Here is a 24,149-nt window from a genome sequence, read left to right as displayed (position 1 = left end):
CTCTCTCTCTGGGCTCCCTCTCCATCTATTCTCCCAACTTTCGTCCCCCTCGCCTCCACCCCAGTCATCAGCATGAATGTCCCCTTTTCCCAACTACTATGAGTTCTGAAGAAGGGTCTTGGGCCCGAAACATTAACTAAGTTTCAGTCTACTTTCAGACCTGCTGAGTTTTTCTAGCAATTTCTGTTGCTCTGTGTTTCAGTAAATCTTGTGCCCCGTGGCTGTGGCATTCTTCCCAAAGTGCCTGGATTTGAACACAATACTCCAATTGAGATCTAACTAGTGCTTCAAAAAGGTTTAACCTAACTCCCTGGCTAATGTACTCTAGGCATCCGTTTATAAAGCCATTGGTTCTGAAAGTTTAAACTAGCCTTCTCCTCTCACCTACAAAGATGTGCGCATAAATTCCGCAGTTCTCTGTTCTTTCACTCTCTGTAAAGGAAGCTTTACTTTGTACCTAATCCTTGTTGGGTCTGACCTGGGAGTGTTTGATGGAGACAATGTAGAGGACCTAGCTTTATGTCACATCGAACTTTTGATGTACGCACTATGGAAATGTTCGATGCAGACAATATAAAAGGAGCTTTACGCTGTATCTAACCTTGTGCTGTACCCGCCCTAGAAGTGTTTGTAACTATCACTGCCGTCCTGACATTAACCGGGTGCGCTCTCTCCTTCATCTCATTAACTCTGAGTAAAGGTGAGCAAGTAAAAGGCTGGTGCGTAGGAAGCAATGTTGCTGTAATATACATATTTAAATTAGGAAGTCTTCTAAATATTCAACAGATCTGGCGGTATGTCACATTGATCTCGGAATGTTAGCTCTGTTTCTCTCTCTCAAGATGCTGTCAGGCCTGCCGAGTTTCTCCAGCACTATCCGTATTAAATTCATCCCGTATCTATGTAGCATCCACGGTTTACGTTAAAGAGCAAAGTGGACGGGATTAAAACCCACAGCAGCGTTCTCAGGCTGCAGCTGAAACCTGTCCTTGCCCCGGGCGACCGTGCTCCACAGACCAGATCAGTGCTAACCCATAACACACCGACCGCCTTAACTTGGGGGGGACTAGCTCAGCAAAGGCACTAAAGACAGTGTTCACTTTCTGGCGGGAAATGCGCTAGGACCCACAGCTGTCCCATTATGGGGCAGCCAACGCGTTTGCCTCTTGGTGACCCTGGCCGTTTTTCCAAGAACCGGCGAAAATTAGTTTTACATTTGTGTGGTTGGAAAGTGTTTAAATACAGCTGCACATTTAGCAAGGGGCGGGGATTTATTCCGCACACTTTAATTCTGTTAGCACATCCTTCTAATTTCCTCACTGCGATCCTCCCCTCCCCACACAAAAAGGCCACAGATCCCTCTTTCACTGCGCACAAATAATGTGTGTGTGCTGAGATCGAGCCTGTCCCCAATGCAGACTGTCCTTAATGAGCTGAACACGGGAACCCCGCACGAAAGCGTGGTGAGACTGTAATATGATGAACTCCCTTTGTTAGAGTGTCACCATAAATGTTCCTGATAAGAAGCGCCAGTGGGATCAAAGGCAGTAAGCTTCTCAATTTCCTGACTCCGTCTCCTACTTTTCCTCACCTATTTTCCCCCCTTTAAACAACACTCGACAATCCGTCCTGTTCCTTGCCAACGAGAGTTCAGGGGTCAGCCAAGCACTTGCAAATAATTGCGAATTAATATCCTCCTGAAAAGACTTACCCTGGGCTTTCCTCGGATGACAAATGTCTTGATAAATTCACCACGAGATGACACCCATTTTTTATTATTTTATTTTGGTCACAAAACCGTCTGAAACCTAATCTGTTCCGGACTTTTGCCTCCCTTTACAAAGCGCTGAAGATGGGAAGCTCCTATTAAGTATTTCTCAAAACACAACATAATCAGTCTCTTCCCCTGCTCGCCCGTACACTACAGCAGGAATGAATGGGTTTAGATGCTTCCCTTATCTTTCTTGTTTATTAAAACTATCCTGAGCCTGTGCTTGGAGTTGGCTATCTGTTAATAACCACGTTTGCGGATTCTTTTATTTGGGCTGCAAGACCAGAATACTGCACACTTGTAGGGCCCAAACACACACACACACGCACCAAAAAAGGTTCAACTCTATTCTCCAAAGTAGAACGGCAAATGCATCCTCCTTTCTAAGCTTAAAGGTGAGACTTGGTAAATGCTCGAATGCAACTCATACCGAGACAACCTGTTGGCGTCTCTGTTATGTTAAAGTTATTGGGCCCATCACCCATTTTTCATAAACTCAAGCAACTCGAGATTCGTCCACCATCTGCCCAGTGTCCAGCTAGAATCAGACATTCGGCCTTTTCCTATGAGGGATTCCCTCAGATTGGACAGACCTTCGATTCATCCATTCCTCGTGGGACGCCCCCTCCTGAACACAGAGGCACCTCACCCACCAACACCCCACATCTGGGATCACCCCTCAGTCCTGTCACATTTCACTGAAAACGAGATGCAGAGCTGGCTGAGACATTGAGTTGAATCGATTTACCAGAACCGCTGCACTTCCAACGACAGATCAGTCCCGTGACTGTGATTCTGCCAAATAGCTAATACAATAATCCAATTAAAAACTAGAAACCCCAAATATTAAGAAACGCGATGCCATGGACGAACCAAGTTGCTAACTTTTGTTTTAGAGAACATTGAAATAAACAAACATCACCTTTAACACCAGAAGATTCTGGGTAAGATGTAACTAGTATTTTTTTTTAAAAAACGTCCAACTTAAATTCCGAAGTGTGGCTCTCGAATCTGCCATGGTTGGAATTTCACCATCGAATTGAAATGCTGGGTCATTTTTATTATTATTGTTATTATTTCATAAATTTGAGAGAGGATTTAGGGTTTTGCTCCATCCCAAAGACCTTTCAGCTTTAAGTTCTGGGTCCTATATGTTCTTTAAAATCCTTTCCATGTAAATTGCAATGAAATATAGAAGGGGTAAGAGGCAAAGCCTTGATGGGAAAGGGGAGGTTAATCCCGGTTTAATGCAGCGATGCAGCTATAGGACCGAGCTGCGCTGATTGTGTTATCTCTGCCTAACATTTGTATCTCGCTCAATTCCTGCAGCCAAATAGCTGGGAGAAAGTGGAGATGTATGGACTGCTGATGCCTCGGGAAAATATGTTATTAATATCTAAATAACGTTGCCATATTTGAGCTAAATCTCTCTCTCTCACTCTTTCCTGGTGTTGGATGAATTCGTTTGATGTGCAGTGCTATCGCTTTCTCTCATCCTCTTCCTTCGTTATGCCTCCTCACTTCTGACACATGAATTGTAGATAGTTTAACTCATGCAAAATATTTTTTTAAATACTCAATTTCCGAAGTCAGTCTGTCCCTTTCTTTCTCTCCTTCAGCCTTTATTCCTATCTCTCCATTTTTCTATCCTTTTACGTTCTCACATGCAATTATTCTGATTTAAATCATATTATTGGTTTCGCGTTTCTGTGTTCTGAAGAATTTCACTCTGTTTCTCAACATTCAAAAAAAAAGATACAATTCTCTTTCTCGGTTCCCTAAGCCACGGTCCTCCCAGCTTTATTAATTTCCACATTTCTGTCCTCTTTAAACCTCCTTGCCCATTACCTCAAACCTTCTCCCATTCCCTGCTTCAAGTTAACTGAATTTGAATTGCTCTGTTTTACTGTCCTTGCTTTCTGTCTCGCCACTTGTGTGTTTATTTATCTAAACCCCGACTAGTAAAGTATTCCGCGCCAGTATTTGCTTTAATAATTGCTCTCTCAGTGCTGTACCTTATTTGTCTTCGCTTTCTCTGACAAGTGTCATTCGTGTGGCGGCTATATCCCTTTCTTTAATTGAATATGCACATTACAATGAGTTGTAGCCCCTCAGTTTGACATTCCTCTATCTGTTCCCTGGCCTCTATTATTACAGCTAATCCCCCCCTCACAAACACAGAAATCCTCTCTGCGTTCTGTTTGATTAGATTCACAACTTTCAGGTGACCCTCGGTCTTCAAGTATCTATTGTAGCCTCTCTGTCTCTCTTTCGCTTACACATGAAGGTTTTTGGTTAACTCTCTGTGGTTACTTTGCCGGCTAGACACGTCAAACCAGGTGTGAAACACGCCTCACCCACCACGTACACACAACAACTCTAGTGGCTCTCTCCTGCATTTTATCTGTATCTCTATTTGACCAACTCCTGTATGTCAGCTTCCCTATAGTCATCCTGTCGCATGCGGTGTTACTACACTCTGCCAGATGCGACTGGCTTGTCTAAATGTTTACATGACCGCAAAATTCAACACTTCTCCACTGTCTATGACTAACTGCTACTGACCGAACACCAAGCTCCTCATCAAAACAAAACGCGGGCAACCAGCAAGTGGCTCCACACTCGATTCTCACTCAGAATTCCCAGTTGCCAGTCTCTGCAACTACAAGGCATTATTACCCTATTACATTGCTTCATTGTTTATTCGTGTGATGCAAATTTCTTCCGTTTAGTATTCCATTGATCTGCAATTTTGACCATTGTTCGTTCCGCAGTCTATCGCCTCTCTCCAGCCTTTTAAACTCGTCATCCAATTTAATTCTCTTGTGTCTGTCGATCTATCTCCCATTTATAATGATACCCGCACCATTTATTCTCGTAACATGTTGCAGATGCTCGCAAGTCTCATCTACATTTCCACTTCCATGCTAATCGATGCCCCGTGCTGTGCAGATTGTCATTTCAGATGCATCTCAGTGTATATTCTTTCATGAATTCCACCGCATTATTTTCTTCATCATTCTGTTTATTTACTTTTTTCCCCCTAATTGTGTAGAATTTACCCACAGTCAAGGTATTTTTGGAGTTTACCACTCAGAAATAAATCGACAGAAATTTGGAGGGGGTGTTGAAGCAGGACTGCTGAACTCCACTCCCTCCCACCCCAGCCCCCTCCCACCCCCAGCAAGTCAGTGGGAGACAGAACTTCATCTTAACCGCTCATTCATTCATTAGCTTTGGACATCTCTTTCTTTTTAGTTGGAGTTTTGTTGAAACAGGTTCCCTCAACTACGCGGTTACATTTTAAAACGTTCATCCCCAGTCTAAGTGATTGCTGTCAGCACGAGGTCGGAGGAACATGTGACAAAATGCTAACTCTGTCCTAAAACGATATATACATTTTATGAAAAAATCACGTCCTATAAAAGGGAACTGAAATCTGGCCAATTTCTGCCCGGAGCTACACAGAGCGAAGCGTTTAAAGATGAAAGTGCAAGAAATAAAAGGACTCAATTTAATCTGCTTTAAAACCCTTCAACATAACGTTTGTGCTTAAAAGTCCCCACAGTGGCTGATTGGGGCTAAATACACTTCTAACCATTGCTAGGAGCTATTACACTTCTCGGAAACACAGTCCCTCATTCACACAGAACAGTTTTCATTACTTTCTGTAATAAGCCTTAACATTATTAAATGTCAGAGAGATGAGAGAGAAAGGAGCAGTCCAGCAAAATCTTTGCTTTTTTTAAAAAAAAGAGAAAGGACATTAGAATCTCAGCCTTGAGTTACCACAGTAAAGGCACAGATTAAGTTAAGATATGTTTGGGCTTCCTGTGGTTCTGGGAAATATAAATAATTATTCAAAACAAATCGCTTGAAGAGATAGGGCCATATATTGGCACACTATACTGAGCTTGTACAATAGACAAACATTGGCGAGGCAGGGTTTAAAAATATAACTTATCTATAAAAGTCACTCCTTGTCAAAGATAGCTGTTGAATCCCCCCCAGATGTTGCGATGGGGTGTGTGGTTACTATAAGTGGGTGTGAGATTCTTCGGCAGCTGTTAACATGGGCTGCGATTGCACTGCGAGGGTTCGCGGTCGCCTGTGCAGTTTGCTACTTGAAGATTTCCACAAACAAAATCCAGTTTGGGGTGAGGGGCTGGACACGAGCGAAAAGGCTCCCACTTGCCCAATGGTTTAAATTAGAGACTCGTCTAAAAAAGATCACAGAGGTCGTCGGCCGTTTAAACATCCGGTCGTTATTAGGCTCAATTTAGAAAGTGAAAGAAAAGTTTTGTCGACTTTTTAAAACTCTTCCTGAAAGAAGGAGTTAGTCAATAAATAGAAACACCATCCTGTCACCCTGCCGTTTTAAGGAAACAATCGGGCATTTTGCTATTACCCAGAGTGAGTCTCGGGTCGCTTTTTAAAGGCGGATTGCTAAACGGCAACAGGCAGAATTCTCTCCTTCAAACATTTTAAAATATATATTAAAGTATTAAGATCCCGAGCTTTCGGCGATGCTATTGACATTTCCTTATTTGGATCAAGCCAAAGCAACTGAAAAATCACCTTCTCTAAGCTCACTCTTACCTGAAACTTAAGGTAAGTTTAAAGAGAATTAAAAGTTTTTGAAAGTTGGAATTCTTTAAATTAACAACTGATTTTTTTTTAAAAAAAGCACACTCCGGATGTTTTGCAAATTAAGCTACACTCCCCGCATCACTGTCCAAAATAAAAACAAACCGTAAATATTTTTACAGCAGGATTTTTGGAAAGCTAATCTCTTTTACCGAGTTAGCGAGTCAATAATTGATGAAATGCCCAGGATAACTGCTCACAAAATTACACAATTCAACATTCTTACAAACTTTGCTTTACCGAGATTTAATTTATCTGCATGGATTTAAAAAAATAAAAAATAAATGGTCCGACGGCCGAGGTCGCGAAGGGCGCGAAAAATAAAAGACATTTTTAAAAAAATATTCAGGAGGACACGAGTTCGGAACATTTTTTTAAAAAAAAACACCCGAGAACGAATTAAATAAAATTTGGCAAAATAATTTTTAAAATTATCTTTCTCCAGACAGTTCACGCAGAATAAAAACGCAAAAACGGGTTGCCCCATTTTCCGGCTGATGTGACTACCTCAGCGTGAAAGTGAAGGTATGTGTTTGTTTTTTTGATTTAAAAAATGAGTTAAATCTTGTGTGGGGTGGTTGAACTGTGAAGGGTGACTGGGGGGAAACTGCACATAATCTGCTTCGCAAATGAATATCGACTGTTTCCAATTTTTCCCCCCCTTTAAATCGTTTAGTACCTTCAGCTAGTTATTCTTTCCCAATGATATTACAAAACTCCGAGCAGCAGGGTGTGCTTGCATTATTCATACATTCCCTTTCTCCATTATTTCCTTGTCCCGCTCTTTTGTTCTGATGGTTTATTTTCCCCCCTCTCGCAGGTTTTTTGAATGAGAATGCCGAACTCTGTCCGCCTCAGAACAGGCTGCTTGTCTTTCTCTCTCTCTCTCTCTCTCCCTCCCTCTCTCCCTCCGCCTCTGTTCCCTTTTATGTTTCGGCTTTTAAAACATTTTCAATGGACTCGAAGCTTTTTGTACTCAAGTTCATCTCCAAGTCTGAAAATGAGTCCGTCTTCGAGAAACCCCTTTGTCAAGCCCAGAAGAAATGTTTGAACATCTCGTTTGACAGTTTTTTGTCCTTTTTTTTAAGGGGGGGAGGAGGAGGAAGGGAGCGAATGTGTTTGCATATTCCCGAGTGGGCCCCGAGGAATTAACAGAACAAACAAGCTTTATTTTTTTCTTCAAAAGTTTGACCGGGAATAATCTTGGGTTGGTACACAAGTCAGAACCAGACCTCACCCCCGACACCGCTTAAAAGAATCAACCGATTGATACAACTTATTGGCACTTGGCTTTGGAAAAGAGCAAGAGAGAGAAAGCAGGACCATGTGTAACAGACGCCATTTACTTAAGCAGAAACCCACTCTCACTGAACTGAACCAGCCGCATGCATGAAACCAAACATAGCACATCGTTTTATATACTCAGTCTGGCCAACAAAACAACAGCCGCACCACATCCACGATGGTCAGAACTTTCCCGAGTTACATTTTCTATGGTCTCCCTGCAGGTTCCAATTGATTCGCTGACGAAGTGATGGTGTTCGCACTCTCTCTCTCTCCCCCCACCACCCCATTTCCCACCCCCCAGTCTGTCTGTCCCTTGATCATCCGCCCACAGTCAATGCCCCCCTCTTCCTCGCCCTTTTATCGGCCGGCTGCACTCATCTCCCCCTCCTAATTGTTACTGATTGGCAGAGCGGGCAACTGTCAGCCCTGGTTTCAAGGGACCGTTTAAGAAACTCGGAGAACGATCTGTCCCACAACACAAATTAATTTAAGCTCCGACACTTGCCCTGAAACTCCATGGTGAATAATGGGTAGCTGCGGCCTGGGGAAGGGGAGGGAGACCAGCGCTGATTTCCCGCAGCAAAGCGTTTTACACTCGGCACCGTCTCCTGGGAGGGAAGTCTCCCCCCATCGCTGGACGCTGCATTCCCCCAAACCCTACAGAAACACTGAGGTCCTCATACAATAAAATATCTCCGCGAGGGGAGGAGAGCATCCGTGCCCCTTGCAAACATACAATTTGAAACATTGCTGAGGGTGCTTTTATGTGCGCGCTGTGGTAATTCGAAAGACAACAAAGGCCGGGTTGTGTGTGTGTGTTTAAATATCCTTTCCTAGATTTGCAATCGTTGTTAACTCCAGCATGAAGAAGCTACACCAAATCAAACAGGGAGCGCCCCGGAATGCGGTCAGGTGCGAGCAACTGCAGGTTTAGAATCAAGCCCTGTCCCCCCTCACCCCTGAGTGTTTTAAACCAACATCCCAACCGCGCAAAACTGAGGCGGAATTGAGACTTGAGCAGGGAATTTACTCCTCCCTCTTCCCCAGCCACCATTAACGTCCCAACCCCCCCCCCCCCCCCCAAGTCCAGCTATTCCTCCCCCTCCCCACCTCTACCCAGATACTAACAGAATGACAAGAGGAACTCAACTAATCTCCAACTGGGAGGAAACAAACCAAGAGTCAAAGTTACCTTTCTCCCCGAGGATTCCATCAATACTATGTTTAGTCTTTCTGCCCCCTTCTTCCTCCTTCTTCTCCATTTCTTCGTCATCATCTCTCTTTCCAAATTTGGCTCTTAACACCCGACTGATGGAGCTCACTTTCAAAAGGAAAAAAATAAATAAAATAATTATTTTTGGGGGGGGCAATCATTAGTTTGGGTGATTTTACTGAAGTGATGATTCAAAGCAGAGTCCATTTTCCTCAGGCCGATTGTTTACATGACTTCTGGCCAGTTAAAGTATTATATAATGATTTCAGATTTTAAAATAAATTCTCCTAAAATCTTATGAAATTTGATAACATTACAAATAAATCGTGGTGGTTCTTTTCACTAAAGTCTACTGTGGACACATTCAATCGTTTCATTATGAATGTTTTCTGATAGATGTTACTGGGATTTTTAAAAACAAAAAACAAAATGGTTAAAACTGAGAAAAAAAGGGGGTTTCCAGGTGAGGAACGAGCCGTTCCCAGAATTAATTCTCACCCGCCCACCCCACATCGCCCTCAAACCTGTCAATTTCAGCGATTGGGATTGCAACCGACTGCGGGCGCTTCGGCCCCTGGGCTGAATGGGTTGGGGGGGTAAATCGGTGGAACCGACCGGAAGAAAGAAAAATGATCACGAAGAAATGCTGAAAGACACCAAACTGGTCAAGAACCCAACCTAGCAAACACCCCGCCGCCACCCCGGAACCGAATGGTAACACATGCCCGGGGAGACTTCAGAAATCCAACCTGCACCTTGGAGCAGTGTAGCCGGAAAGTCAGTGTGTATATTCTGCCGGAGCAGCGCGGGAACAGAAGGTGACTAAACTGTCTGTGATCGTTTTCGAAATTCAGCAAATTGACTTTATTTTTTGCGTGTGTGCATTGGTGTCAATTTCGATTAAGTTCAAGTAAAAATATTGTACAGAGTTCAACGGTGACACTTCTGCAGTTTGTGTGGCGTTTGGCTTCTGTATGTGCCCTCTCTCTCTCTCTCTCTCTCTTCAAATGAATGATTGAGAAAAGTGTTGGAAATTGTGCACGTCTGACAGGTCCCTTTATAAATAGTCAGGGCAGGGCTGTTGGAAGTTTTCCCTCACCTGAAGGGACAGTGCTCCTGTCACAGATGCCGTCCTTGAGCAGTTTGTCTCTGATCTCCCAACTAAACATCCCGGGGTTTTCTCTCTTGTATTCCTCGATCTTTTTCTCCACATCCGGTGTTGCTACCTGCTTTAGTAGGGGAAACAGACACCGGAATAGACAGAGACAGACACAAGGGGGGGGGGGGGGGGGGGGGGGAAACAAACTTTTAATTTATTTGACGTGAGACTCACAAAGTAACTACAATCAGAGCTTTTTAATTCATACTCTGAAAACCACCACATTTACACTCAGCGGCCCAATTTGTTTTAAAACCAGAAGATACATTTATTAATGAGTTGCCATGCGTCTTGTCTAACTGTGACTCATGACATTGTGAGAGGGCAATATTAAGACTGATGCTCTTCCTCCTAAAGACTAGCATATATATATATATATATATATAAATAAAGAATATTATAGATTGCAATGTTTTGAGACAGGGGTGTAGTTGTTTTATGTCTCACAGAGTTCGCGTTGTAGTTAGTTCAGTGTTTTAATTCCAGTTGAGTTCCCTCTGTTGTCATTGCTGAGATTGTCTAGTTTAATGGGAAACCAGTCTCTCTGCAACTATGTCAGGGAGAGGAACAGAGACCCCTATAGTTTTGGCCCTTATTTCAAAGATCAATCGGTCAGTGCACTCCTGAGTTGAGCTGAATAATCGTGCGCCTACATATAATCGATTTGTTGGAATATACGCCATTCAGAAAACAAAAAGTTATCGTGATAATTTTTTTTTAAAAATCCTTTCATTTTCCGAGAGTTTTCCACTCGGATGATGCGGATTTAATGGGAAATAAATACAATGCATCAGCGAGAGTTGGTGCGGGGAATGACCGGGAAAAGGATCTCTGCTGGACTGAGGGTCACCGCTGGAGAGAGGGTGTCTCCTGGACAGAGGGTCTCTGTTGGGGTGGAGGGCGCACTGGCGCGGTGTGTTTTATTTTGCCCTTTCCAATAGTAAGATAAAGGTTGCGAATGATGATCTTTGTCAGGTTCATCCTTTTTTTTCCCCCTCCTTCTACTATAAATCGCCAAAAACGTGTTTTTTTTGTGCATGCATGTGGCTATGAGTACGTCAGTGTGTGTGTGTGCGTGTGTGTGTGTATGTGTGTATGTGTGTGTGTGTGTGTGTGTGTGTATGTGTGTGTATCTGTGTGTGTGTGTGTGTGTGTGTGTGTATGTGTGTGTGTGTGTGTGTGTATGTGTGTGTGTATCTCTGTGTGTGTGTGTGTCTGTGTGATTAGGAGTGGGGAGGGGAGAAAGTTTATGACCATATAAAGTTGAACTTTAGTGCTCTACATCTGCCGGTGACTGGAAAATGTCAGGATTTGTGGGGTTTTTTCCTGCCCCCCACCCCCCCCCCCCCCCCCCCTTCTCTACGGAGCATCGCATGAATGCTCCCCTTCCAAGGAATATTGCTTTAGTTTGCTCGGTGTCACCATTCTGACCTGTCAGAGGGGTCGCCTCGGCCCAGCTATTTGCTCCACTCACCCTGGGCTTGCTCCCTCCGATAGCCCCGGGTCGGATCGAGCCCGTTTCTTGATAGCGACACAGGATTTTCGAGACACAGCCGTGGGAGACACGCAGCTGCCGGGAGATGACACAGGGCCGGATACCGTGATGGGCCATCTCCACGATTTTGTGTCGAATGTGATTTGGCAGTGGCCTGCCGTTTATAAAAACGCCGCCGAGCTGATTTACTCTCCCCTGGCCCAGAGGTGTGGACACTGGTTAGAGAGAGAGAGAGAGAGAGGGGAGAGAAACTGTAAAACAGGGCAGCAGTCTACAAACCTCTCCCTGGACCCAGTGTTTGTGACTGGGAGATAAATTTCAGAATTCATTGCCCAATAACAGTTGCAGTTTTCAATTTTCATTCTGTTTTTTATTTTAATTAGGGACATTCCACTTCCCTTTAAGATTTGCAGAATCCAGCTCTCCCCACGACTGTCATCATTGTCGAAATCTGCTTTTCAAACAGGTGTGTGTCACTGACTCAGCTCCAGATTTAACTGCGCGAAGTTTAGGGGCTGCTGTGTTCAAAGTAGTGTAACATTAATTTAATTATAACTTGCCATGTGAACCTTTTCCTGTTAATGAGGGGGAAGTGGCGTGTGCTACCACAGTTCAGATGGTCACTAGCTACAGTGGAGCTGAACGCTATTTTAACCAAACAGCCTAGAAATGTAATCAAATTGAAGGCAATTAAAGTCCTAAGTTTTTGAACAAGGTTGACTTGGGGAGATCGGGCACAACACCTTTCTGCAGAGTTGAATCTCATTCTGATCCTAATGGATTGGCTCATTACGAATCGCGGCGGCCTCGCTTCGTAGAAATGCGCGATTTTCCGGTTAAAGGTGGACTTCGAGTTAACGAAATCGTCTTTGAATGAATTCGTTTTCCCAACAAAGGTTTGCTCACCAAATAGAGTGTGTTAGTTGTATTTTAAAAGATAAAAGGCGAGACGGAATTAAAATCCACAGAAGGCCGATGAGAGGCTGGTATCACCCCCCCTCCCCACCCCCTCCCCCCCACCAAGCTGCTTGGAGCTCCCTAGTTTTTTTTAAATCTGCATCAGGCATTGCGAATTTACAGGGATGAAGAGTCGCACATGCGGTTAGTTTGGACACGGCTCGTTCCTCCCAAACGTCGCTAAGTGGCCCATTTCTGCACTCAATGAGCACTAGAAACTGTAGCACTTGCCTCGCTCATTATTCGCAGTCATGTTGTGCAAATATTGGAGTAATCCCCCTTATCCCTTTCCTGACTATTCCTTCACTTCAGTGTGCTGAATGATGCACTTGACTAAATCCACCGAGCTTGTGTGTTTTGCAACCAGCCTGACTGATGGGCTTTTCCCAATTTCTCCTTGGTCACGAAATACACGGATGGAGAGCGGCAGTCGCTCAGTAAGTCCCGTCCCAGACCCTCCAACATCATCACTCTGTGCATGGCGGCACGTGCTTGGAAACCAGATCACAAAAATACCATTAGCTCGAAACGCCTGGTGCCAAATGAATTAAAGATACACGGATGTCTTATATTAAAGCAGGTGCACAGGACTCACACTAAACCCACACCCAAACCCTCCAACATGGTTAAGGAAATGTTCCTTTTTTAAGTAAAGTGATTTAAGTTCTATTCAAGATACACGACTTTTTTTTCCCCCCTCCTTCTACTAGACCTGTTTGCACTCCAGTATTTAAATACATCTTATTGAACGGAGGTACGCTGTTGTTCATAGCATCCATACCTTCCAGAGGGAAACCGGTCCTGTTGTAGCTTTGGCCTGGGCTCGGGCGCATCATCCGCGGTGCTGTCCCGGTTAGAGACGTCATTGTCGATTCGGTATGGAGACGAATGGTACTGGGGAGGGATGGAGGGGGAGTGGGGGTGGGGTGGAATGACTGAGTGGGGGTGGGGGTGGGTGGGGGGGGGGGGAAGAGATTTACACAGAGAGAGACACAAAACTGAGCGAATCCTCCTCTATTCCCTGGTTTCCAGTCTTTACTCGGTGCAGCTGCCTTCTCGGTTCGGGCTGGACTCGCTTTGTGCGCTTCCTGCAGGGAAGAAAAAACTTTCTGAGAAATTGGGATGAGGAGTTTGTAGGCTGAAGGGGGGAGGGTAGCGATAGTAAAGAGAACCCCTTCACTGTTCGCAAGGGAGAATTCCCCTCCCCGGTACAATGTTCTTGCTGCTTGCTAATCTCCCTCTTAACTTCGTTATTTGCTTTAATGCTGTTTTCTCTTTTTGAGGAAAGTTTTTTTTTTAAAAAAAGACAAACTCTCCAGGAAGCGGGGAGATGCCGAGGAGCTCAAGTTCGACGCAGTGTGGTGGAGGAGAGAAGTTTAAACTCTGATAGGGCTGGCGCTGATTCTTTTATTCATGAGGAGGGAGCGGATACATTGACAACTGAACGCGCCAATGACAGTGAGAGACTCTGGGCCCGATCACACATTGTACATTCACTCTTTCGCTGCCTCGCTTTGGACCAAACAGCTGTTTTATTAAAAACAATTTTCAAGAAAAGGTTTTGGGATAAGAAAACGACCACTTTAAAACAAAAGACTGAGAGCTGGAAGTTATTTGAATGAATAGAAACACATCCCGCCTTCTCATCAATGGGACAAATACGAAACAAACCTCATGCCGAAATATCTAATCTTTCAGTTATCCCTCAATGACCAAAGACACTTTATTTAACAACCTCTGCCATTCAACTGGACAACACCGACTCAAGAAGCATAACTCTGACTCCATGGCCGCTGTCCGCCTCACTGTCACTGAGCACCGTTGCCTGATGTTGTAGACAAATATTGGCAATAAAGGCGACCCTAATTTAAGTGAAATTTCACGTTAATTCGCTTTAATGTTGCAGTTTCGGTGACTGCAACTCAGCGAGAGTCAGTATCCCTCAGATTTCGAGGAGAATTGTAAAGGACCATTACGCGGTGGAACTGTATTTAAAGATGTAGTGTAAAAGTGCATGTCTTGATGGTAACAATAAGGGATTTGTTTGATGCTAGGATTTTGTTAGATTGGCCTTTTCTTCCATCGCGCGTCCACATGTCCCCTCGGATCTGCCCTGTCCTCTCTTACATCATTCGATCGTTTTCGCAACTTTTGTTTTGAATAGATTTCAGAATTAATTTGACCAGACAGCGGGAAGATTTTGTTCGGAGGAACTCGGTATCTTTAATTCCTGATGGCATTAACTCGTTAACATGACTTCACTAATACCGGGGGGACAAGGCAAAGGTGGCTGCTTTCAAGGTAAAGAGATCGGTTCATCTCAGAGCGGGGGCGCGCGTTTAGGATTTGCTTTTTTCCATCAGTTGAACCGCAGAAACGTTTTTGGAGAACGTGGTTGTTTTCGGGTTCAAATATTTTTGATGGATTTAAAAAAAATCGTTTTCTTTTCTGAGGAAACTGTGACGAAATCTCCTTCCCAAAGGCACAAACTGGGCATAACGATAGACGCTTCTGTCAAAAATATACTCACACACACAGACCCAAATACAGAAACACTCAGACCCACTCACAGACCCCTCCACACTGAAACACACAGACCCCTCCCCACACACAGAAACACACAGACCCACACACACACCCACACACACTGAAACACACAGACGCCCCCCACACACATCTGAAACACACATAGACCCCCACACTGAAACACACCCACCCACTCATACACCCCCCACACTGAAACACACAGACCCACTCAGAGACCCCCATACTGAAACACACTCCCCCACACTCAGACCCCCACTCAGACCCATGTACACATTGAAACACACAGATCCCCATACTTAAACACACAGACTCACACAGAGACCAACACACAGACCGACACACACAGACCCCCACACTGAAACACACAGACAAACACATATGCCCCCACACTGAAACACACAGACAAACACACAGACCGACACACACAGACCCCCACACTGAAACACACAGACAAACACACAGACCCTCACACACAGACCCCCACACTGAAACACACAGACCCACTCACAGACCCAAATACACATAGACCCACACACAGACTCATGTACACACAGACCCACACACAGACCCATATACACATAGACCCACACACATACTGAAACACACAGACCCACACACTGAAATACACAGACAAACACACAGACCCTCACACACAGACCCCCACACTGAAACATACAGACCAACACATATGCCCCCACACTGAAACACACAGACAAACACACAGACCCTCACACACAGACCCCCACACTGAAACACATAGACCCACACACAGACCCATGTACACACAGACCCACTCACAGACCCATATACACACAGACCCACTCACAGACCCATATACACACAGACCCACACATAGACCCATACACACACACAAACGGACCCACGCACATACTGAAACACACAGACCCCCACACACACTGAAACACAGACCCACACGCAGATCCCCACACATTGAAACACAGACCCGTGCACAGACCCACACATACTGAAACACACAGACGCACACATACATAGAAACACGCAAACCCAAACACACCCACATAAATAAAGAATCAGACACATATATACAGACTCACACACATAGAGAAACATAGACGAATATAAATAGTGACACGCCGATCAAACCAGGTAGGGGCACACAGACCGACACATACAGAAACTCAGAGACCTGTATACATTGACACATAAACTCACGCACACAGACACACAGACACACATACATAAGGACACAAATCCATAAACACAAATACACACATCCCATACCCATACACCACACAGACCGATCCATATGTGAATACTCCATAACACACGTATAGCCACATGCATATTCCTCATATACACGAATACATAGAAACCCCATACACATTCAGAAACAACTTCTCCATGTACACCACTTACAACAGCGCATACTTCCACAAGTACATATAGTCACACACACTCTCACGTGGACACATGCAGACATATAGACTGCCAGCACACATCCACACATGTAGATCACCTGCACACGGAAACACTCCCACACAAACAGACATACACTCCCATAAACACACACACACACATACATTGACACACAGGCGTGTACATGCAGGCAAACACAAAGACCTTACAACAGTAATAAACACACATGCACAATGACACACGCAAAGACAAAGATCCAGCCATCTCCTCCTCTCCCCGACCTCCGACCTCTCCCCCCACCCCTACCCCCGGCACACACACGGAACAAAACGTTGTAAGAAATACCAAAAATGAGTCACAAAAGTTTCTGATTTAATTTCCCCTCAGTGGCTGATCTCCGCAAGCATGTTAATTGTTCTAATGTAATACAAGACTGATCACTGGTACCAGGAACCAATCGATGATCCCTTTATTAAATGTGTTCTGTTATGGCTATTTTACAAAATGTCACCGATGTTAATTATAATAATAAGAATCTTAAAAAGTTGCGCTTTGCTTCACACACCCTCCCCTAATCTTCATTTAATTCGCATTCAGCTCTGCTAATAATTCGCTCGCCTAGTAATAACAGTGCGTGTATTCCATAAATAACTTTCTAAATGAAAATTGGGAACAAAAGGGGAATCTCGCTGTGTGTCAGACAGATACCCAGACCGGACGTGATATCCGTACAACCTCTGAAATCCACACAATAATTAATTGCAAGCATCTTTTCTGAATTATTTCTTTTAAAAGTTATAATTATTTTTGTGGCTCTGTAGTTGAGCATTTGAAAAGAAATCTCCCCAGCACCGGTTCCCTGGTAGTCTGCTGACTGTCCTTGCGCAATGTAAGCGGTGTGCTTAGAGACCGGTCAGTAATTTGAAATTTCATTTCTTCTATTCTCACGCTGAAATTAATTTCCATCCTAACTTTAACTTCACTCCCATTGCACCATAATTCAAACCTAATTCACCCCCAAAATTAAACATCAAATCTAATTCTAACCCCTGTTTTACTCGGATTAAAGCTAACTTAAATCTCATTATTTTAATATCTAAGACTATTCAAAGCACAGTTTCCAGTGTTTAACCTGCCAATTCAAGTACTACACCTCTGTCTTAGTCCTAGGATTCGTTTGAACGAATTGATATAATGAACAATATCTGGAGCCTTTAAAATACTGCAGGAGGAGCGGGGAGCGGAATGGGACTTACCTTGTGTTGGGCAGGAAGAGACTTATTCCTAAAGTTGCAAACCAGATTCCAGCCCTTGCGAGATTATCGTTCCCTTTGTATTCGTTTCCCAGCATTCAGGGTTAGAAAGATAGTCACTTAAAAAGACGGAGCTGCCCAGAAATTAGTGAAGCACCAATCCTTGTTAATATCACCCTTCACCGTCCACTCACTTCTTTCTAAAGTGATCGGTTCTGCTAATCGTTGATAGCAAGTTGTCACCCCAATATCTAATTATATCTGCCGTAAATATTCAGCTTTATGCAGTTTTTAGCTATACCAGGCACACACATTCAATCATCTCAGTCGCCAGCACACGGTAATTTTTTAACCTAATATCAAGTTATGGCATTTCTTAATATTCCAGTTACAACAGTGTGCACCGCTCAGTTATATTGGTTTCTAAAATCCAGCTGCATCAGTTCCTAAAAATTGCTATGTCAGCCTTCAACATATGTTCTGAACAACAGTCCAGTTCAGAGAAGGTTCATTCACTTAATTTTTGGGATAAAGGGTTTATCTTATTGAAAAATATTGTAAACGGGTAAAGAATGGGAATGATCGTATTGGAATATATTTAGAGGATGGAATAATATGGATATATTTTCATATCATGGATATATATATATGGAGGAGATTTTCGGTTGTGAGGGGAACTACAGCCAGCAGATGCAATTTAAGAATAGGAGGTCTCCTTTTTATGACTGAGGTTGGGATATTTCTTTTTTTCTCTGTCATAGAGCCATTAGAGTGTGGAATTCTCTTTCCCAAAAGCAAAGTGAGGCTGAATATTTGAATTTATTCAAGACGGAGTTAGAATTTTGATTGACAAGTGAGTCAAGGGCTGGATGGGGGTGAGGGGGGTGGGGGGGTGGGTGGGTGGGACGGTTTTGGAGGGGATGGTAAGTAGAAAGGAGACCATAACCAGAACAGACATGATCGTACTGAATGGTGGAGCAGGACCAAATGGCCTGTTCCTCTTCGTATTAGTTCCCAATGTTCAGTCACATTAGTCCGCTGTCTCCAGGATATTAACCTTAATATCAATTCCTAATATTCACTGTATCTATCACTAAAATCTATCACTGTATCAATCCACCATAGCAAGTGTTATATTCATTCTCAATATCTTGTTACTAGTTCCAATCCCAATGATTCAAAATGGCGCCTCCTTGAGACGACAAGTGAAAGTTTTTCACTGCATTTTATTGTATTCTTACTGTAAAATACGAGTGACAATTAAAATCAAAATCAAATCAAACTTCAGTTTCGTTGTTGCAATATTGAGTTACATTTGTTCCCAAACTGCAATTTTATTAATTCTTGTGGTTGATTTTATCAGTTTCAATAATCATTCATTCATCTTCACCGTCCAATTAGATCACTTTCAAATATTAATTCATCTCCATGTCCAGTTAGACCAATTTCCAATATTGAGGTTTATTAATCGACATTAACCTATCGAGTTACACCAGTTTCCAGTGGTATTGGTTTTTAGTATTCAGGTGTATTCGTTTCCAGTACTGTATTCAATATCCGTCAGATACACTTATACAGTTGCATTTCCCATTATTCAGTATAACTGTCTCCAATATCCAATTACATCAGGCCTCAGCATCCTGTCATATTATCCTTAATAATTAGTAATGATCAATTTCCAGTATTGTGTTAAATTGCTTTTTAATATGCACGTGCACTAATTGTGGATATATTAGAAGCAATATCATGTCCATCAAACTCCAATATCTATCCTCACTTACAGTCATTACTATCCCTCATATCCTGTTCTATTAATCTCCAATAACTCGTTATAACAGCCCGAATATCCAGTTAGGTTACAGTTAATCCCCAAATATAACAATGTCAGTTGCCAGGATCTGATTATAGCAACGCTCAAAAATCTGAATCCTGCTGAGTATAGCTGGAATTCCCTAAAATACAAACGTTGCTCCTAATATAACTTGAATAGTTGTGATCTCGATGCCCCACCCGTAGGTTTAATAATATTGGCAAAGTTTACTGACACTGGTTGCAGGGAACTTGAGAGGAAAATTCCTTCCTGCTTCCTCAGGTAATTTGTGTGGGCCCCACACAGTCTCTCGTTGTCTGCAATGTCAGTCGTACACCCACAACAGGTAAGAGACAGAAGTGTGGGCTCGCCACAAATCTAAAACTGTCACTGTTACACAAAACAGCCAAATCCAGAATCTAGTTTAATCGCAGTTAATAAACCACCGTGACCAAACAAATGTAAATGTATTTAAACACATTAAAACTTCAGTCAGGCTGTACAGGTGCGGGGTTAGAGCAGGGAATATCTCGAAGGCGTGTGCTCTCATCTGCTTCATCAAGCAAGAATATCAAGTTAGCACTGGGGGTGGGGGGAAGCCGGCTGTGGATGCGGTAGCATTGAGCAACACCAGGCACAAGGGGGTGAGTAGGCAAATTTCCAAAATTATTTCTCTAACACTCAGGTCAAATTGTGTTTTGACATAACAAAGGGGTGAGAGAAAGCAGGGAAGAGGGAGTAACAAGAGGAACGCGGAGTGAGAGAAGATGGGAAAGGAAGAGATGATGTGAGAGAGATCAGGAACCTCACTCCGTGTTCAACTCATGTGACGAGAAAGGCAGGCGAGAGTGAGCACTGAGATGCTGGAGATCAGAGTCAAGATTAGAGAGGGCTTTTGCCCGAAACCTCGGTTTTCCTGCTCCTCGGATGCTGTCTGACCTGCTGTGCTTTTCCAGCACCACTCTAATCTTAACGAGAAAGGCACACTGGGTTGGAAACGTTCTCTCTCCACAGATGCTGCCAGACACGCTGAGTTTTTGCAGCACTTATATAAAAAAAACCCAGATTTCCAGCATACGCAGTGCTTCACCTTTATTTCAATGTTTCGGCAACTTTACTGTGTCCAACCCCACGCCGCCCTGTCCCGGGAATGTTGACGGAGGTCCACCATGTTGAGGAACACATCATTCATAAAGAAGATGGAAATTTTACTTAAAATTGTCTCTCTGACGTCAAATGCCTGTGGTGCAGAACAAATTTTTCAGGAAAATCAAATAGAATATTCTTAAATGTCAAAATCTACGTTTCAAATAGAAACAGAACTATTTAAAGTAGAGACTCCCAAGCGTATCACAGACTGCAGGAAGAATAGAGTTTGAGTTACTGTTCAAAAGTTATTCCAGGTTGTCGTTAAAGGGATATAATCTGGTTGAAAGGACCTCTTAACAAGGTATGTTTACCGTGAAAATGACAATCTTGAAAGAGAAAAAAACTCTCACTGGCATTTTTATTTTATTTTTCAAATCCATCGCACAATGAGTCATTCCGTGAATCGTAACAAATGCAATCGATCCAGGATTTTTCCAGCTCTGTTTAAGGCAAAAAGATGTTTGTAAAATGCTTTAAACGCATGCTCCTTTAACAGACACCGTGCCTCACCATCCTCGCACAACCCGAGCTTCCGTCCATTGGGTGAATAATTATGAGATTAGCAGCAGTGAGAGTCAGATTGCATGCTGTTAAATTGACACACCGAAAATCCACTAGGGCTGTCTATCTGAGTGAGTGGGTCCCAATCTCAGTGAGTTTAACCCGACCCCTCGCACCCCGGGGTGTGAGCCGGGAGCTGAGAGTATACGGGGGTTAGCCCTGCGGAAACAAATGCTTCAATCTCCCACCTGCTCATGGTAAAGAATTAGATTCAGAAATCCAGGTGCGGAGACCCAGGGTTGTGAAGCCCATATAGTTGAATATCATCAAAATATCGGACCGATCATAACCGGAAACATGAACTCTCTCCACAGATGCTGCCAGAGGAGTTTGATGTATGAAATCTGACCTTCCCCTGAGTGGTATATTTTAACCTCCCCTTACCCCAGAGGGCTGGATAGAACCTTACTCCCGTCCTCTGAAAGCCCTTGTGACAATCAGCGATTTCGCCAATGTGGGATTCAGGATTTAATTCGGGCAAGTTTCGGACTGGAACCAAAAGTTGGGAATCTCCACTCGGTTCGAACCTAACCATTAACATGTTTACCAGAGACTGGCTTCCCTCTAATACAGGTCCTTCAGGCCTGACCTTCGACATTGAGCCCGGATCGGCTTTTTACCATGACTGAGTGTACCTCCCTCTAGGCCAGGGGTCTGTGGAATGCATGCACTTGCTAATTCGTTAATTCATTAAAGTGGCTGAGTTGCTGCAGGGTCCTGACCGTCTGGGGCTGTTTGGGCAAACACTTTCCAACTGTGTTTCGTTCCCAGTTCTGAAGAAGGGCCATTGGACCCAAAAAGTCAACTTTGCTTTCTCTCCACAGATGCTGCCAGACCTGCTGAGTTTCTCCAGATTTTATTTCGTTCCCTTATTGGGTTTTCACAGAGTCAGATTCAGCAGATAATAGAGAAGTAACACGTGTCAGGAGAGAGGGATGGGGGGGGGGTGGCGGGGAGGGGAGAGATGTTTGGTTTTGATACTCAGGACAGGAGTGATAGAGCAGGCGGCCTTTTAATGCACATCAGTTTAATATGTTCCCTCGGGGTCTGACTGCAACCACTCCATCCACCAGCACAGACTTACTCAGCACTGAACTGCACTCAGAGATCATGGTGAGAGCCTGACTATTGAATATCACCGAGATGATTGGAAATGGTGCTGTCATCTCTGTTACCACGGTTAAGTGACCGCACGTGAGCCCAGACAATGAGTTTAGTCAGGCTGACCAACTCTGAGAGGCATCACAAGGCTGGGCTGCTTCTGCCTATTTCATAGGATAGCCCTGGGCCCCAGAGACACACTGCAGCGCCCCCTCCTGTCCCAGCTAAGATCAGTGAAGGCAGCACCATCACAGCCGGTTACAGCAGAGCCTTTCTGTTAACACAACTACAATCCATTCTGTCTCTGATAAAAGATGCACGCTGCCCGGGATGGTATGTTTGCTACAGGATGTTCCTAAGTGGAATATTCCTTAGGAACAGTGGAGAATTAATAGATTCAGAGAATGAGGAATTAAAGAGAAGTCAATCTTTTATTCTTCTCTGCAGAGTGGCTCAGCCTATTAGATAATTTACATAGATTTTTAATAACTGGCTTGGATTACGCCAGCTCAATCATTTATGAAGCAATTATGAATTAAAGGTTATAGTGAGAGGTTGAACCCACCAGGAGGTGCTGAATAGGATGGGACCCTTACATCTAAAGAAGAGAATGCTGAGGGCTGACTCGGTGGTGATACTTAAGGCTCAGAAATGTGTTAGATCGGATACATACAAGGAAGATATTTAACAGGTGGGGGAAGATCAAAACTAGAGATTAGGAATTCGGGATAGTCACTAATAAATCCAATAAGGTGTTTAAAAGTAACATCTATATCCAGAGAGTGGGAAGGCATCACGTTGTCGTTAAGGGGAATAATATTGATGCATTTAAAATGAAGCTAGATTATGTACACGATGAAGGAAGGAAAGGAATGCTATGTTGATAGAGCTTGATGAAGCAGGGTGGGGCGGCCCAAATGGAGTGTTAGCTGCAGGATCAAGCAGTGTGGGCTAATCAACCTGTTCTTGTCCTGTAAAGTCTATAATTCTATGTATGGTTTCACAGGTTAGGAAACTCTGGCACACAGACCTGTAGCATATCTATTGCCCCAATAGTGCACAAGTCAGATACAAATGAGAAAGGCCATTCTATTCATAAGGAAAAGGATGGAGAGTCCTCATCACAGCACCTTACACTTAGTTGAGTAAGTGAAAGATTTCACATCATTCATTAATCTGGAGTCAATTCTAAATATTTATCAGCATCTTGGTTGAAACTTTAAGTGATTCCATCCTCTTGTTTGTTTTTCTCATCATGAATTAGTGTTCTGGACTTGCCCTTTGCAATATTGGTTGACAGCTTATATACCTTGTTCAAGGCTAAAACATGTTTCAAGGCTTTCCTCTAATCTTAAACACTTAATGCTGGGGCTCATTCTTACAACTATGTTTGCAGGTTACTTCACTCACCATCATGGTCTTACATTCAAAATGTTTTTCTTCAACCAATTTTTCAACAATGCTTACATTTATTACCCATTCATCGTTGCTCTTGCTGTGATGAGGAGTACTGTGCCCGGATTTTGTGCTATACTGTATGATTAAGTCGGATGAAGAAATAGAGTATTTTATCTACAGTTTGCAGGTAACAGTAAATTAAGAGATACAGGAGGTTGTATGAAAGCAAGAAGAACATTACAAAGAGACATACGAACACTAAGTGAATGTAGACAACAATGACAAAATGAAGTTCAAAAATTGAACGTGTGAAGTTATCCAGTTTGAAGCTGCAAACTATTTTCTTAAAGATGAGACACCAGGAATTGTGAAGGTGTAAAGAGATTGGACATCCATGTAAATA

General features: G+C 43.4%; 1 protein-coding gene across 6 annotated transcripts in view; it reads right to left on the bottom strand.

The window, feature by feature from the left end:
• LOC132833688 (paired box protein Pax-7) overlaps window positions 1-13,725 on the bottom strand; it is a 214,967-nt gene extending 201,242 nt beyond the window's left edge. For 2 of the 6 annotated variants that reach the window (XM_060852164.1, XM_060852165.1), the window contains exons 1-4: window positions 13,311-13,725; window positions 11,552-11,787; window positions 10,018-10,147; window positions 8,898-9,026 (exon numbers count right to left, since the gene is read on the bottom strand). In XM_060852164.1, the coding sequence (XP_060708147.1) occupies window positions 8,898-9,026; window positions 10,018-10,147; window positions 11,552-11,787; window positions 13,311-13,395 (580 nt within the window). In that variant the 5' untranslated portion in view covers window positions 13,396-13,725. Of the gene's footprint in view, window positions 1-8,897; window positions 9,033-9,555; window positions 9,565-9,992; window positions 10,148-11,551; window positions 11,788-13,310 lie in introns of all 6 variants that reach the window. The other 4 variants (XM_060852168.1, XM_060852163.1, XM_060852166.1 and 1 more) reach the window with 4 other exon arrangements.
• Between the last annotated feature and the right edge of the window lie 10,424 nt (window positions 13,726-24,149).

This window comes from Hemiscyllium ocellatum, chromosome 37 (genome assembly GCF_020745735.1).
Source record: "Hemiscyllium ocellatum isolate sHemOce1 chromosome 37, sHemOce1.pat.X.cur, whole genome shotgun sequence".
Classification (NCBI taxonomy): Eukaryota; Metazoa; Chordata; class Chondrichthyes; order Orectolobiformes; family Hemiscylliidae; genus Hemiscyllium; species Hemiscyllium ocellatum.
Note: the sequence above shows the minus strand (reverse complement) of the source record. Positions and strands in the feature narration are given on the sequence as shown.